Raw genomic sequence first — 13,153 nt, 5'->3', positions numbered from 1 at the left:
GGGCAGTGAGCGGCACAGCATGAGCGAGTGCCAGAGTTACTCATCAATCAATCGTGTGTGGTACGGCAGAAAACGCTCGCTCGCTCGCTCGCTCAGGTGGCCGCGGTTTGCTTGGCCCTGCATGCACCACATCAAATACAATTGACGTACGGCAGACCAGACACACCTGAGGGCGCAGTGTCATAATGCTACCTAACCTGCAGCAGACGTATTACCAAATCATATAATTCGTGAGGCAGTGTGAGCGCTCCCGTCCCGCACCACCACCACCAACGCGAGCAAATCAAGCAATTTAGTTGAGACCGGCCCGGTAGGTAGGGTGGTATATAGGCTGGGTATCGCAAGTTATTGACAGGTTCTATATGCAAGGCAAAGGGACCGAGTCGCATGACAAGCCCAACCAGCACTGCCCACCTGGGCATACAAATATGCCATTCCACGCAAAACACACGACGCGGCTGTACTGGAAGTTCGCTTGCATCCGGTTCCAACTAAATGATCTGTCACTCCGGCAGTTCAGCTTCGGACATTCAAAGTGTAGGATTTCTCAGTTGGTCCTACCAACTGGATTCCTTCAATCTCCTAAAGGACCTCGTATCCAACTACGCTTTGGGGTCGGTGGAGGCGCCTCTAGGCGTCTAGTCGTCTAGACATCTAGGCGTAATTACCCAACCTCAACTTATCGGACTGTGCCCTTCGCCTTCAACCCCTCGATCTCGCTAGGCTTGAAGCCCAGGATACCGCCCAACACCTCGTCCGTATGCTGGCCCAGCGTGGGCGGCGGCGTGCGGATCGAGGGCGTGCTCTCCGAGTACTTGACCGGCGTGTTGACCATCCTGATGGGCCCGCACTCGCTGTGCTCCATCTCCACGACCATGTTGCGGGCCCGCGTGTGTTCATGGTTCAGGGTCCCCTGCACGTCGTTGACGGCCGCATAGGGCATGCCCTTGCCCTCGAAGACGTCGAGCCACTCCTGGGTCGTCTTGCCCACCGTGAGGGCCTCGATCTTGGCTTCCAGCTCGTCGCGGTGGGCGACCCGTTGCGCATTGACCGCGTACTTGGGGTCCGTCTTCCACTCGGGTCGCCCGACGCCGTCGCACAGGATACCAAAGAGCCTGTCGTTACCACCGCCCAATAGGATATCCCCGTCCTTCGTCTTGAACGACTTGTAGGGTACGATGGAAGCTAGGACTGCTATTAGCGAGGCTAAGTTCTCTTGGCGCCCCCAAAAGGACCCATATGTAACTTACGATGCGCAGTGCCCCATCGGCCCGTGTCCTTCTTCCCACTGATCAAACAGCTGCTCGCAATGTTGGCCAGCGTAGCCGTCTGGCAATCACTGAGCGCGACGTCGATGTGCTGACCCCGGCCCGTCTTTCCCCGTGCCAGCAGCGCCGCCATGATGCTGTTACTCGTGTAGAGACCAGTAGTGAGGTCCGTAACGGCGACGCCGACCTTGACGGGCGGGCCGTCGCGGGCGCCCGTGATGTGCATCAGACCGAACTCGGCCTCTACCATGACGTCGTACCCTGCGCGGCTCGCATAGGGCCCCGTCTGCCCATATCCCGTGATGCTCGCGTACACTAGCCGCGGGTTGATTTTATGTAGTGTCTCGTAGTCCATGCCGTACTTGGCCAGGCTCCCCGGCAGGTAGTTCTCGACCAGAATATCGCATTCGGCGGCTAGCTTGTGCAAGATCGCGACACCCTCCGGATGTTGAAACGAGAGCCCCAGGGACTTTTTATTGCGGTTCACGGCGAGGAAGTAGGCGGCTTCGCCGGGCCCGTCTTGCGCGGAGTCGGAGGTGTAGGAGGCGTAGGGCGGGCCCCAGGCGCGCGTATCATCGCCGCGGACGGGGTGCTCGATCTTGATCACCTCTGCACTTGTAATGGTATGAGCTGGCTGCTGGGCGTCGCTTCGGACCCGCGAGAGAGCCCGAGATAGTAGGGGTGGGGTGTGGTCTTACCCTAAGTCGCCCAGAATTTGTGTGCAATACGGCTACGGAGCGAGGAGGATGCTGTCAGTACACCGGAACATCGTACTTCTACGTAGGGATAGCAGTAACAGATGCAACAGAAAGGAAGACTCTCACCCCTGCTAGCACTCGTGTCATATCCAGGACGCGATAACCTGCCAGCGGCAGCGTCGAGGAGTTCGCGTCGGCGGCCATGGAGTAAGGTCGCTGGAAGAGCCCACGTCGGCCAATTGCCCGTGGGAAGGTCTTGAGGCCATAACTGGCGCGCACAAGACGGCGGTTGAACATCTTGACTTATCTAAAGGCAATTCCGCCTTCGGTTTCTTGCTTACTGCCCGAGCGGCCTCCTTTTCGATGTTTGTCGGCCGTCGTCGCCGCGAAGCTCGGGGTCGTCGAACGCTAGCTACGTCAATTTCGCCTTCGTGTGGCTCAATAGCTTCCGGCCTCCCGATACCGTCGTCATATACTTGTGCGAATGAATGATGGGAAAGAAGGGAGACAGATAGGTACAGTATCATCAACCCTCGCCAATTGACGTGAAGGAGCAAGTAGAGACAGGCATCGCGAGTTTCGGAGGTCGACCCATTCCTGATTCCGTAACCGCTTTACGGGCCTCGGCTTTGGCGGTCTTTGGAGGGGGGAGGGAGGTTTGGGTTAGCGGCAGTGGGGGGTTCGTTCTGAAATGGGTGCTTCAATGGAGGCGTCCCGCATCCTCGTTTTTGATCACCCACCCGTCGAAAACCCCTCCACAACACAAGCTGTCAAAACGGCTCGAAACGCTACTAAAATTGCCAGTATGGGAATGTGGCAGTTTGACTAAATTCCCATTACTTGCTACTGATATACATTAGGTATGTCATCAGCTCGATGTGAGTGGCTAAATACATCATGTTGTTGTTCTTGAACTAGTAACTCTGCACACAGTTCAGTAGCACCTTATGTAGGTGACTTCGGAATTTTACATCTGCAGGTGGCAGGCGGTTGTGTCGAAGATCACTACTCATGATATTTCATTGCTATAATGGTTTGACAGAGCTTGTATTCATTGCTGCATAGAAGTCATGGAAGCAAGGATAGACGCAACCCCCAGAAGCCGAATAAGGGTGGACGTAGCCTGATCGGCTCAGTACAGCACAAACAGTGCAGAATGAGACATCATTCTGATGATGATGATAGTCAGTGGCCAATGGCTTTCTGGCAAAGGATCACCGCACTGGTGTACAACCATAAACACCGTGGCCACCTGAAATCAATAGATGGCACCCGTCTCATCCCATAGTGGGATATAAATCCATGCGCTTCGTTATCCGGGTCCAAGCAATCGAGTAAGCAGTACAACACGTCGTTGCTGTTTCCTCCACCTCGAGCTTCTTCATCTTCTGCTTCCTCATCACCAATGACTTAAGCATGTCCCACGACGGGGCAGACGGCACCGGGAGCCGCATTAGCGACGCTGGGATGCTCGGTGACCTTGTCCTTGTGGTGGCCGATCTTGGCCTTGGTGACGGGGCACTCGGCGTCGTCGCCCTTGCCGGCGGTGGCGGGGTGGTCGGGGGGCAGGATGGTGGTAACGGAACCGACGACGGGGCAGACCTTGTCGTCCATGGCCTGGCTCTTGGGGTCGTTGACAATCTTGTTGGCGATGACGGGGCACTTGCCGGCGTCGGGCTTGCTCGCGCCGGCCGGCAGCTCGACGCTGGGGTGCTTGTGCAGCGACGCGTGGTGGTCCGTCTTGGCGCCCACCACGGGGCACGTCTGGCCCGGCTTCGACAGGTCGACGTCCGGGTGCGAGGGGGCAGGGTGCTGTTCGTCGTGCCGACGATGGGGCAGACTTCGGGTTGAGCGGAGGCCATCTTGTGTGTATGTAGGTATGTGTTGGTTGAAACACGTGTGTGGGTGTGCAGTAGCAGTTCAGGTTCTGGAGGAAGATGTAGCGTTGTGGGTTGAACACTTGGTTATGTCCTAGCCAAACTTCAAGGGTGGAAGGAGCAAAAGAACGGAATCAACAAAGAAGAGCCTGGTCAGGCCACCCTTTTGGGTTTTGTACGAAGCAGCAGCAGCCACATCATCTCCATAGCTAACCTAAGCAGAGCAATCGACTCGAGGCTCAACTCAAAGGGCGGGCTGCTTCGAAAAAGGAGGGGTCAAGGGTCTCTCCCAATCATGCTAGATCGTCTCACTTACACGCCGCGTTCAGGGCGTCTGCACGACCGGGGTCGAAGCTTGAGAGGTTTGGCCGGGTTTGGCTGGTCTGGGTGACAATCCGCTCCTTATGACGTACCCGCTTTGATCCACACCACGTCGTCAGCCAGAACAGCTCTTGTATCATTGGTCCAGGGCACTGCTAGCAACTACAAAGAGAAACTATCGAGAGCACTGGCAGGTGGATACAGGCGGAGTTGCGTACCTACAGTAAGGTTAAGGTACATGTTGTGCATCGGTGTTCTGCATTGATTTTCATTCTTCCGCAGGTTGATCGATCGTATTGATTGTGTTGGGGCTGTTGACATCTGGATACGAAACATCAAACTCCCAAAGACCAGATTGATTACGGGCCGCTGAGTGTATCAACTCGTGTTATGCTTCCAGCCTCCAATTCTGACTTTGGTAGCGCAACTCTGCCGAAAAGAACAACCTGGGAGCTCTCGAGTCTTGACCCCGCGAACACAGACCGCATCACGAGAAGAAAAAAGCATACAGACGGAGAGGAAATGGCGAATAAGGGGCATGAGGCCCTCTTAGATAAGCAGGATGCGAGATCAAGTGATCCTCAAGAATACATGACGATCAATGCAACATCCATCGATTAGACCGGTCCTCCCTGTGTGCATTGTGTAAGAGATGGGTAAGTAAATACGAGCGCATGATGTATGTACTAGTAGTCTACGGCTAATGACGGTTGCCAAAGCCTCAAATGCCCTACGCCAGTTAACGCCGTGCTTACTTGGCCTCGTAGTGTCTGTCTGCCTTGCTCCAGCAAGGCAGGGAGAAACCAGGTATCGATAAAAGGCAAAAAAGAACCTCGAGAATGACAGAGAATAGAAAATTGGATGAGAGGCAAAAAGAGAAATCAGCCGTTGTACGACTTGCTAATCAAAGAGCGACGCCTGCAGGATTCGAACCTGCGCTCCCGAAGGAAATGCCTAACCTCTAGGTCCACATTAATGAACATAGCAGGGCATCGCGTTAACCACTCCGCCAAAGCGCCTTTGAGTGCCGGATTGCTTCCGATGCTGAAAACTCTCACAAACATACTCTCTATACCGTCAGTCCTGACAGATCCCCAACAACCACCCAACCCATTGCAGCACTGCAGCAGTAATAGTGCATGTGTTCCTCAACTGCCATAGGGCGACCGATATACTGACAACCCCACCCCCTGATAGTATCACGGGTTTCTGCGATGTTGCCTTAGGAAGACAATGCTGCGACCGGGCTGGCCAACTTTCGATTCTGCCAACCTGCCAGTGTTGCTGCTTCGGCTGTTTAGGGAGAACAATACGAGCTTGCATCAAAATGGCTGTAGCCGAACGCCGCATGTGCATACATGCAAGTGTTTTAGATACTGGCCAGACCAAGCACCATGCTCCCATATTCTGCCTTGTCTGGGGCATTACGTATTGCAATTTGCCCCTTTATCGAGGCCAGGCACGGGTTCACCTTCAAGATGATCATGATCTGCATGCTTTGCAGGGCCCTCCCTCGTGAGCAGCACTTCCGAGTACTTCAGAATCGATGACTCTGGTGGAATTTGTATCGTTACCTGGACCGCTGAAGAAGCTTGTCTTCATGTGTATTGGACGTCATGTGCTGCAGGGCTGGCCGTGAGGACAAACACGGCTAGGCGGCCAGATCATCTGCGTATCTACCCATTCTTGCGAACTAAAGCTGTGGAAGAGCCCGGAGCTTGGAGGAGCGAAATGCCCCTTATTGACAAGTCGTTACCAATGGATTCATGATCGTCGCTCCCATACGACACACGACGTACATACAAAAGCTCCAAGATAGGGGCTGTTAGCTGTTACTGCTGCCTCACGACGAACCGATTCCACTGCAACTACACCCCCCTCCCCATCCCTGCCTCTGTATGTCAACATTACTAATAGGTGGCACTCCCGCCATCAATCTTAATCAACCCGCCTGTGATGAACCCAGCATCATCGCTCGCGAGAAACATGACCGCCCCAGCGGCGTCGCCCGGCGCATCTCCTCCATCTTGCCCGCGTCGTCGCGCCACGCCTCGCGGAACATGACCGAGTCGCCCACGCCGCTCGGGTGCACCGTGTTGACGCGGATGCCCAGCGGGCCCAGCTCCGCCGCCGCCGTGAGCGCGAGCCCCCGCAGCGCGAACTTGGCGGCCGAGTACGCGATCAGGCCGGGCGTCCCGCGCAGGCCCGCGACCGACGAGGTCAGGACGATGCTGCCGCCGCCGGGGCTCCGGTTGGCGTCGCGCATTGCGCAGGCTGCGTGCTTTAGGCCGAGGAAGGCTGTGTGAGGAAGACGACGTGAATACGGGAACTTTGGTTTCTCTGGTATATCCATTTTCTTATCCCGTTTCCCGTACGATGTTGTGGACTTGCCATATATGAGGGGATACCGAGAATGAAGGATTTGCACTTACCCGATCGAACATTGACCCGCATCAACCGCTCGTAGTCCTCCACCTGGGTATCGAAGCTGCTCGTCGAGCCGTAACTCACACCAGCATTCAAGAAGGCGCAATCCAAGCGGCCGAACTTCTGGATGGTCCGGTCCGTGTAGTCCTGGACCTCGGCCTCCTCGGTGCGGTCAGCTCGAATACTCAGGATGCGCCGCGACTGGGCATCATCGTCTGCCCCTTGCCCCAATACCTCGCTCAGCTTGGCCGCGGCGCGGTCGAGCGCTTCGGCGCTGATGTCGACCAGGCTGAGATTGGCGCCCTCCTGGAGCATCCGGGCCGTGGTCTCCAGACCAATCGGGCCACCGGCGCCAGTGATCAAGACCGTCTTGCCAAAGAGACGTTGTGCGGGGACGGGTGCGATTCGCGACTCCATGTTCGTTATGTTACTTGGGGTCGGTATAGATAGAGTCAAGAGAGCGAAGAAGTAGCAACACCATCTCGATGAACGGGGTTGAACTGGGTACCTGCTCGTTTCACGGAAGATTCTAAAGTGAAGAATCCCCAGCCAGACGAGCCTCTGCATGTCGCACTCAATTCAAGCTGGCGTCCTTTAACCGGAATCCTCTCAGCACCTCCAAAATTTGGGGTTGTGAGATGCCGGAACTGCAGATGATCGGCCCCCATTCGCCGCCACGTTTGTATGATCATACTCAGCTGAGCTGGACCGAGAGCAAAATAATGCCAACCTACCTGTCTTGTATTTGCATACCTACGTGTATCCATACATACTGACCGGGCGTCTGCTCGATCGTCCCGAAGATGCTTGTTAGTGGAAGATGCCCAGGTAAGGTCGTCCTTCAGGCTTCAGGGATGTTTCCAGGCGTGGTGGGGTTGGTTCCCCAGACTTTAGTTCAGCACCTAAATTTTGACCCGCGCGCAAGCAAACTTCCGAGCTACACTTTCCTGCGATCAACTCGACGATGCACATGTTGCGCGTGCTCTGCCTCGAGACCCGGCTGCAATCGACACCTCTCTACCTGTTGTTCTGATTGATCGCGCATTCCTGTACCTCCCACAATGTCGTCGCGCTTCGTCTCGGGCGGTACGCTCCCAGGCGACACCACCACCGCCGCCCCCGAGACAACAACAACAACACCCGCCCCTCTCACAGCCGTCGCCGCCGCGAGCTCACAACCAGCTCTTCCCGCCTCTACCTCCCCGACGACTGTCGCCCAACCCTCGACCGGGAGCACAGCAACCAATAAAAACGCCGGCGAGTGGGCCCGCGTCCAGGCCGAGCTCGAAGCCTCGCGCGCCGCCCGCGAAGCGACGCGCCGCGCCAACGCCGAGGGGGCGGCGCCGCGGGCGAGGAGAAGTCGCTGTTCGAGGTGCTGCAGGCGAACAAGGCGGCCAAACAGGCGGCCTTCGAGGAGGCGAACCGGCTGCGGAACCAGTTTCGGGCGCTCGACGACGACGAGGTGGATTTTCTCGACGAGGTCCAGGAGAAGGAGCGGCAGGAGGAGGAGCGCAAGCGGCGGGAGCTCGAGGAGGGCTTGGGGAAGTTCCGACAGGCGCAGCAGCATAAAGGACCACAGAAGGAGGGGGTCGAAGAGGAGGTGGAGGAGGAGGTCGTGCCTACGGAGGACCTGGCGAGCGAATGGGTGGGGGCTGCTGCTGGCGGCGCGGGGCGCAAGAGGAAGCGAGAGAAGGAGGTGCTCTTCAAGGGCCTGAAGCGCAAGTCGACGAGCGAAGGCGCCCAGGACAAGGGCGCAACGAACAAAACTCCGGATGCCAACGGGACTGCGAAGACGCCGCAGGCATCCAGTACTAGCCCCGCGCCGAAGGCAGAGCAGGTCACCAAGCCTCCTGCCGCCGCGAAGCCAACTGCCCCAAAGCCTGCACTGGGGCTAGTCGCCTACGGCTCGGATGACGACGACGACGATTGAGGTTTGAGAAGGCGAACACAATGTTTACTGCCTATTCAAGAAACACATGTGCAGCACCCCCGGCTCTCTTGCTGATTCAAAGGGGCCATCTACTCGACATGGTAGAACTGCAGAGTCGCGTTGCATGCTGGTGTTCGCGCTTGGGTAATAAACTTACCTTTTCTGCATGATACAGTCTCCCTATGTACCTACGATCGCAGCCCGCTGTACTACTGAACAGATGCCAGCTCCAAGAGATCCAAGCACGACGGCCAGTCTGGCAGAGCTGCCCACTTCCTCCGAGCACAAACCCGATGGGAGAACGAGACGGACAGAAAATCAGAGCTCGCGTCAGATCCAGGGATAGTACCACGACCTGTTTATTAAAGTCCGCTATGGGACGAAAGCAAGGTCGTTAGGTTATTGGCATAGAAGGAGAGCAAGATCAGAGAGGTCATTGGTATCATTGGCATTTAGGAGTTGTGTGTGTGGCTGTATATAGTTACAGAGAACATACGTGAAGTCGTTTTGAGCTTTGCTTCTCTTGCGAAGCCCCTTCATCATCATACCATTCCATCTATCAGAACATTTCCATGTCCACCGATTTTTCGTCTATATGTTGGGGTTGCGATGCGTCAGCTTTGTAGCTGCTGCACCGTCGGCGGTGTTTTGTTGTTGTACATGGATGACTGCTTACAGCAGCCTCGGAGGTACAGGAGAGGTATCTTAGTGTTACATATTATAAACATGGAGCATTGGCATGCCCGTCTTTATTGTCTTAAGCCAGTGATGCTACGTTCACCACCATTTAAGGCTCCTGGGAAGACCAAGGCCTCGGTTCGGGGTCCGATACGGCCCAGTGGTAGAAAGCGCGAAGGCTGCCCTTGATCCACCCCTCGACCTCCGCCTCGGGGACGACTATCTCTCTCGCCGCCTTCTCGTCCTCGGGTCGCAGCTCGAAGCGGCGCATGCGCGTCGCTATGCGGGAGTCCAGGACGACGGGCTTCGGCCAGATCTTCTCCGCAGGCGTAGCGGGCGCCTCTTCGCCCTCCTTGGGCGCCTCATCCGCTTTCCACACGTCCTTGTGCCAGTCCTTCTCCGCCTCTTGGAGAGCGGTCGCTTGTTCCGACTCGGCTAAGCTCTCGCCCTCGCGGTACTCACGCGCCGTCGCAAAGCAAACGGCGGCGACTTCGCGGCCAATGTTGTCCGCCATGGCGCGGCGGTTCATGAAGCGCCCGAGTCGGGTAAAGGTGCCCATGAAACCCAGCACGTGGGGGAAGGGGATGGGGGCGGAGGGCGAGAACTCGGCGGGGATGAACATCGGTAATGATGCTGTCACGTAGTCGTCGGTGGTGTTGTAGGGTTTAGGCTGCTTTGGCCGGGCCGCCTTCTCTTCTTCCTTCTTCTTCTCCTCCTCGGTCTTTTCTTCTCCCTCGGCAGGAGGGGCGTCTGGTTTTATTGCGGCAGGCTCCGGGGGCGCCACCAGCGGTCCCAGCCAGCCTTCGTGTAATCCGCGAATGTACTCCTTCCACGTATGTCGACCAATGACAATATCGCCCTTGACACCCTCGAACTCGGGCGTCTGGTGTCGCTTCCTGACCGCTTTGAGAATCTCCTCGTTTGTGAGCTCCTCCTCATTCGTGATAGTCATCTCCCCACCCTCGGCATCCCGTCGCTGTCGCCGTATCTTCTCCGCCACGGCGGCGCGGACGTCGCCCTGTTGCCGGCCCTGCACAAACTCCCAGTCGAGCCCCGACGCGGCCAAGACGGGTTTCACGTACTCGCTGAAGTGGTCCTGGGCGACGCGCAGGCCGTCGTAGGGCGGGCTCTCGAGGTAGATGGTCAGCTTGCGGGGTAGCTGGGCCGGGTTTGCGATCAGCTCCTTGCCGAGGTGCGAGACGGCCTTGCTCCAGCGCGCCGTCGCGCGCTTCTTCTCGCGCTTGTCGTAGATGATGGCGCCGCTGAAGGTCGCCGTGACGGCCCAGAAGATCAGCCAGTTGCGCCCGGGCAGCTTCTTGGGCATGTTCGGCAGGCCCATCATCTTCCAGACCGGGTTGGGCTTCGGGGCCTTGTACGCCGCCGCCGCCGCTGCCGAGGGTGTGGGTGTCGGGTTGGCTGCTGGTGCCGCCGCGGGGCCAGGCGCAGGGGCGCTGCCCGTGGTCGGCTTTTGGTCGGCCATGGTTGCAGTAATCCGAGGTTGCTGTGCCACTCCAACAGCTTCGAGAGTAAAAACGCAGGGTTTCGAAGATGTGTTGGTCGTTCGATCCTCGCAACTGGGCGGGCTGCAATGCAATTCTTGGGTGGAGCACCGCCTAGCTTTGCTGATGATCCAGAAATTTTGGACGGAAGTCGGAAGCAAAGTTGCCTATCGCCTATCTGAAACCGATGGGGTTCCAAAGGGCCTAGAAGCTCCCATCACTCAAGCTTTTAGCGCATCGCCTACCGCAGTGGAGGCCTGGAGGAACCCCTGTGCTAGCTGGATACCAAGCTTCTCCAGGCGCTTACAGTGCAGCTCTACCCCACATCCACACCTGAACCCCTCGACTTCATGATGCACTCTTGACAAATGGGCCAAGAATGCCGGTGAGATCAACTGGTAGCGGTAACATTTCCAATTGAAACGAGGAAAAGAAACCCGGGAAATTGAAACAGGTCGCCACGGCTTTCTCGACCTCGAAGCCCCCCAATTAGATTGCAGAGGGTCATGCCCTGGAGGCCATCAATGCCGGTGCCGATGGAGCCGGGATGTGTTCAAGCTTATTGGGGTCGTGATATTGTTTCCCGGTTTCACCAGATCATAGCCCAGGCCTGTGGCTGAGCTTTCGGAACACCCAAGCCCAACTACCAGACACGCCATTCCGGCCAATACGGACGGCAGCCATCATGCCAACACAAACAGGATGGAACAATGTTTGTTTTGGCTCCCTCCCCCCAGATCCCCAGGGGCGGCATGCAGGAACTGGTCCAAGACGTAGACGGCAGATCAGTGCGTGCCGAGTTGCCTCTTCGTCGCCCAATGGCTGGCATTTGCCTGATCTTTTCCATGCCGAATTGGCCAATCAACGGAACCGCCTGCACCGGATATAGAAATGCCGTTTCGCAACCCAGGAGCCTATTCGGCCTGTGACTGTGAAACTTCCCGTGCACCAGGCTATCGAAAGTCAACCTTCATGGCTGACGCCCCCATGGCTTTGGGCGCTTGCTTGTGTATGAGTATTGGAGGCAGCCATGAACGCTGCATTCCAGTGGTATAAGAGACCAGAAGCCTGAGCAAGTTTTCTACACCTCTCATCTCTGAGCAAGTTTTTCTATACCCCTGATCCATCAACAAGCACTCTACTCCCCTTTCCTTGGACTGAAGATCATCCCATATCTACATACCTACCCATCGCCATGAAGTCCTTCCAGATTCTAGCCACGGCCGCCGCCGCCGCCCTGGCCAGCGCCAAGACCATCCGCATCGACAGCGGCCCCCAGCTCGTCTTCAAGCCCGACAACATCACCGCCGAGATGGGCGACATGCTCGAGTTCCACTTCTACTCCAAGAACCACAGCGTGGCCCAGGGCGACTTCGCCAACGCCTGCCAGCCCGTCAAGACCGCCGGCTTCTTCTCCGGCTACGTCCCCGTCTCGGGCACCAGCGAGTCTGTAAGTGTGACATACAATACCCCGCTCACCCCTCCCTCCTTTTTCGCTGCACTTTACTAACCGCCCCTTTCCCATCACACAGGAAGAAGTCTTCACCGTCATGGTCAACGACACCAAGCCCATCTGGTTCTACTGCACCCAAAAGACCCACTGCAAGGGCGGCATGGTCGGCGTCGTCAACGCGCCCCAAGGCAAGACCCTCGACGACTACAAAAAAGGCCGCGGCCGCCACCGACGGCACCGCCGGCGCCGCCGCCATGGTCTTTGGCGGCACCATGTCCAAGGGGTCCATGTCGATGCCCGGCGGCTCGTCGATGAACTCGACCGAGGGCAGCGACGGCAAGAAGAACGCCGCCGACGGCGGAGTCCGGGCTACGAGTGCCGGCGTCTTGGCGGCTGCGGCCGGGTTGGCGGTGCTGGGAGGTATGATGTAAACGTAATCAAAAGGGGAAACGACGTCTGTTACGAGGTCCTGTTATCTATGGAATTCGAGAAATGAGAAAATGAATATAATATTTCAAGTCTACCTGCCTTCCGCATCCGTGAATGAAACAAAGCCGGGACACGGAAGCAGCTCTATATGTGGCAAATGAGCGCTTGACTGTGTAGCATGTCTAATAGCGCAACGTTCGTAGCAAGTTGGAAGAGACACTTTTCCCTGTTCGCATAGAGTTCAATTGGGAGAGGAGATTGATAGACTGGTATGAAGTGGGTTGGTCAGGCATAGGACAGTTCCGGAACACTGATCCGAGGGCTCGGTCTGGTGACCGTCAAGATTAAGAACACAAAAGAAACGGTTACAGCATAGACAAGGAGTAGAATTGAGGAATCCGAGTTTGTGGTATTAGGTGAGAGTCTGCGGCATCCTATCTAAACATCTAATGCCGACGGGCGTGTTAACAATTTCAAATCACCACCCTGAAAAAGCAAACCCACGCATCCCCCGTCTCAGACGACATCTGTCAAGTCTGAGCTTCCTAGAAACCATTTCTACTGATACTCTCG

The 13,153-nt window shown here is 56.7% G+C and overlaps 6 protein-coding genes across 6 annotated transcripts; 2 read left to right on the top strand and 4 right to left on the bottom strand.

Moving 5' to 3' along the window:
- Positions 1-679: 679 nt before the first annotated feature.
- Positions 680-2,263, bottom strand: PG986_012459 (uncharacterized protein; the record flags this gene model as incomplete). Its single annotated transcript, XM_066848681.1, has 4 exons — positions 680-1,185; positions 1,251-1,882; positions 1,967-1,998; positions 2,093-2,263. The coding sequence occupies 4 exons, from the start codon at positions 2,261-2,263 to the stop codon at positions 680-682; spliced, it is 1,341 nt and encodes a 446-aa protein (XP_066695377.1).
- Positions 2,264-3,376: 1,113 nt separating this feature from the next.
- Positions 3,377-3,828, bottom strand: PG986_012458 (uncharacterized protein; the record flags this gene model as incomplete). Its single annotated transcript, XM_066848680.1, has 2 exons — positions 3,377-3,778; positions 3,808-3,828. 2 exons carry the CDS (start codon positions 3,826-3,828, stop codon positions 3,377-3,379), a joined length of 423 nt encoding a protein of 140 aa, XP_066695376.1.
- Positions 3,829-6,106: 2,278 nt separating this feature from the next.
- On the bottom strand, positions 6,107-7,008 carry PG986_012457 (short-chain dehydrogenase; the record flags this gene model as incomplete). The annotated part of the gene is made up of 2 exons (XM_066848679.1): positions 6,107-6,462; positions 6,597-7,008. 2 exons carry the CDS (start codon positions 7,006-7,008, stop codon positions 6,107-6,109), a joined length of 768 nt encoding a protein of 255 aa, XP_066695375.1.
- A 644-nt stretch (positions 7,009-7,652) lies between these two features.
- On the top strand, positions 7,653-8,521 carry PG986_012456 (N-terminal domain of NEFA-interacting nuclear protein NIP30-domain-containing protein; the record flags this gene model as incomplete). The annotated part of the gene is made up of 2 exons (XM_066848678.1): positions 7,653-7,852; positions 7,903-8,521. The coding sequence occupies 2 exons, from the start codon at positions 7,653-7,655 to the stop codon at positions 8,519-8,521; spliced, it is 819 nt and encodes a 272-aa protein (XP_066695374.1).
- A 787-nt stretch (positions 8,522-9,308) lies between these two features.
- Positions 9,309-10,679, bottom strand: PG986_012455 (uncharacterized protein; the record flags this gene model as incomplete). The annotated part of the gene is made up of 1 exon (XM_066848677.1): positions 9,309-10,679. One exon carries the CDS (start codon positions 10,677-10,679, stop codon positions 9,309-9,311), a length of 1,371 nt encoding a protein of 456 aa, XP_066695373.1.
- Positions 10,680-11,893: 1,214 nt separating this feature from the next.
- Positions 11,894-12,582, top strand: PG986_012454 (uncharacterized protein; the record flags this gene model as incomplete). The annotated part of the gene is given in 3 exon segments (XM_066848676.1): positions 11,894-12,148; positions 12,231-12,323; positions 12,340-12,582. 3 exon segments carry the CDS (start codon positions 11,894-11,896, stop codon positions 12,580-12,582), a joined length of 591 nt encoding a protein of 196 aa, XP_066695372.1.
- Positions 12,583-13,153: the final 571 nt, after the last annotated feature.

This window comes from Apiospora aurea (assembly GCF_038362705.1).
Source record: "Apiospora aurea strain CBS 24483 chromosome Unknown utg000008l_segment0_segment0, whole genome shotgun sequence".
Classification (NCBI taxonomy): Eukaryota; Fungi; Ascomycota; class Sordariomycetes; order Amphisphaeriales; family Apiosporaceae; genus Apiospora; species Apiospora aurea.
Note: the sequence above shows the minus strand (reverse complement) of the source record. Positions and strands in the feature narration are given on the sequence as shown.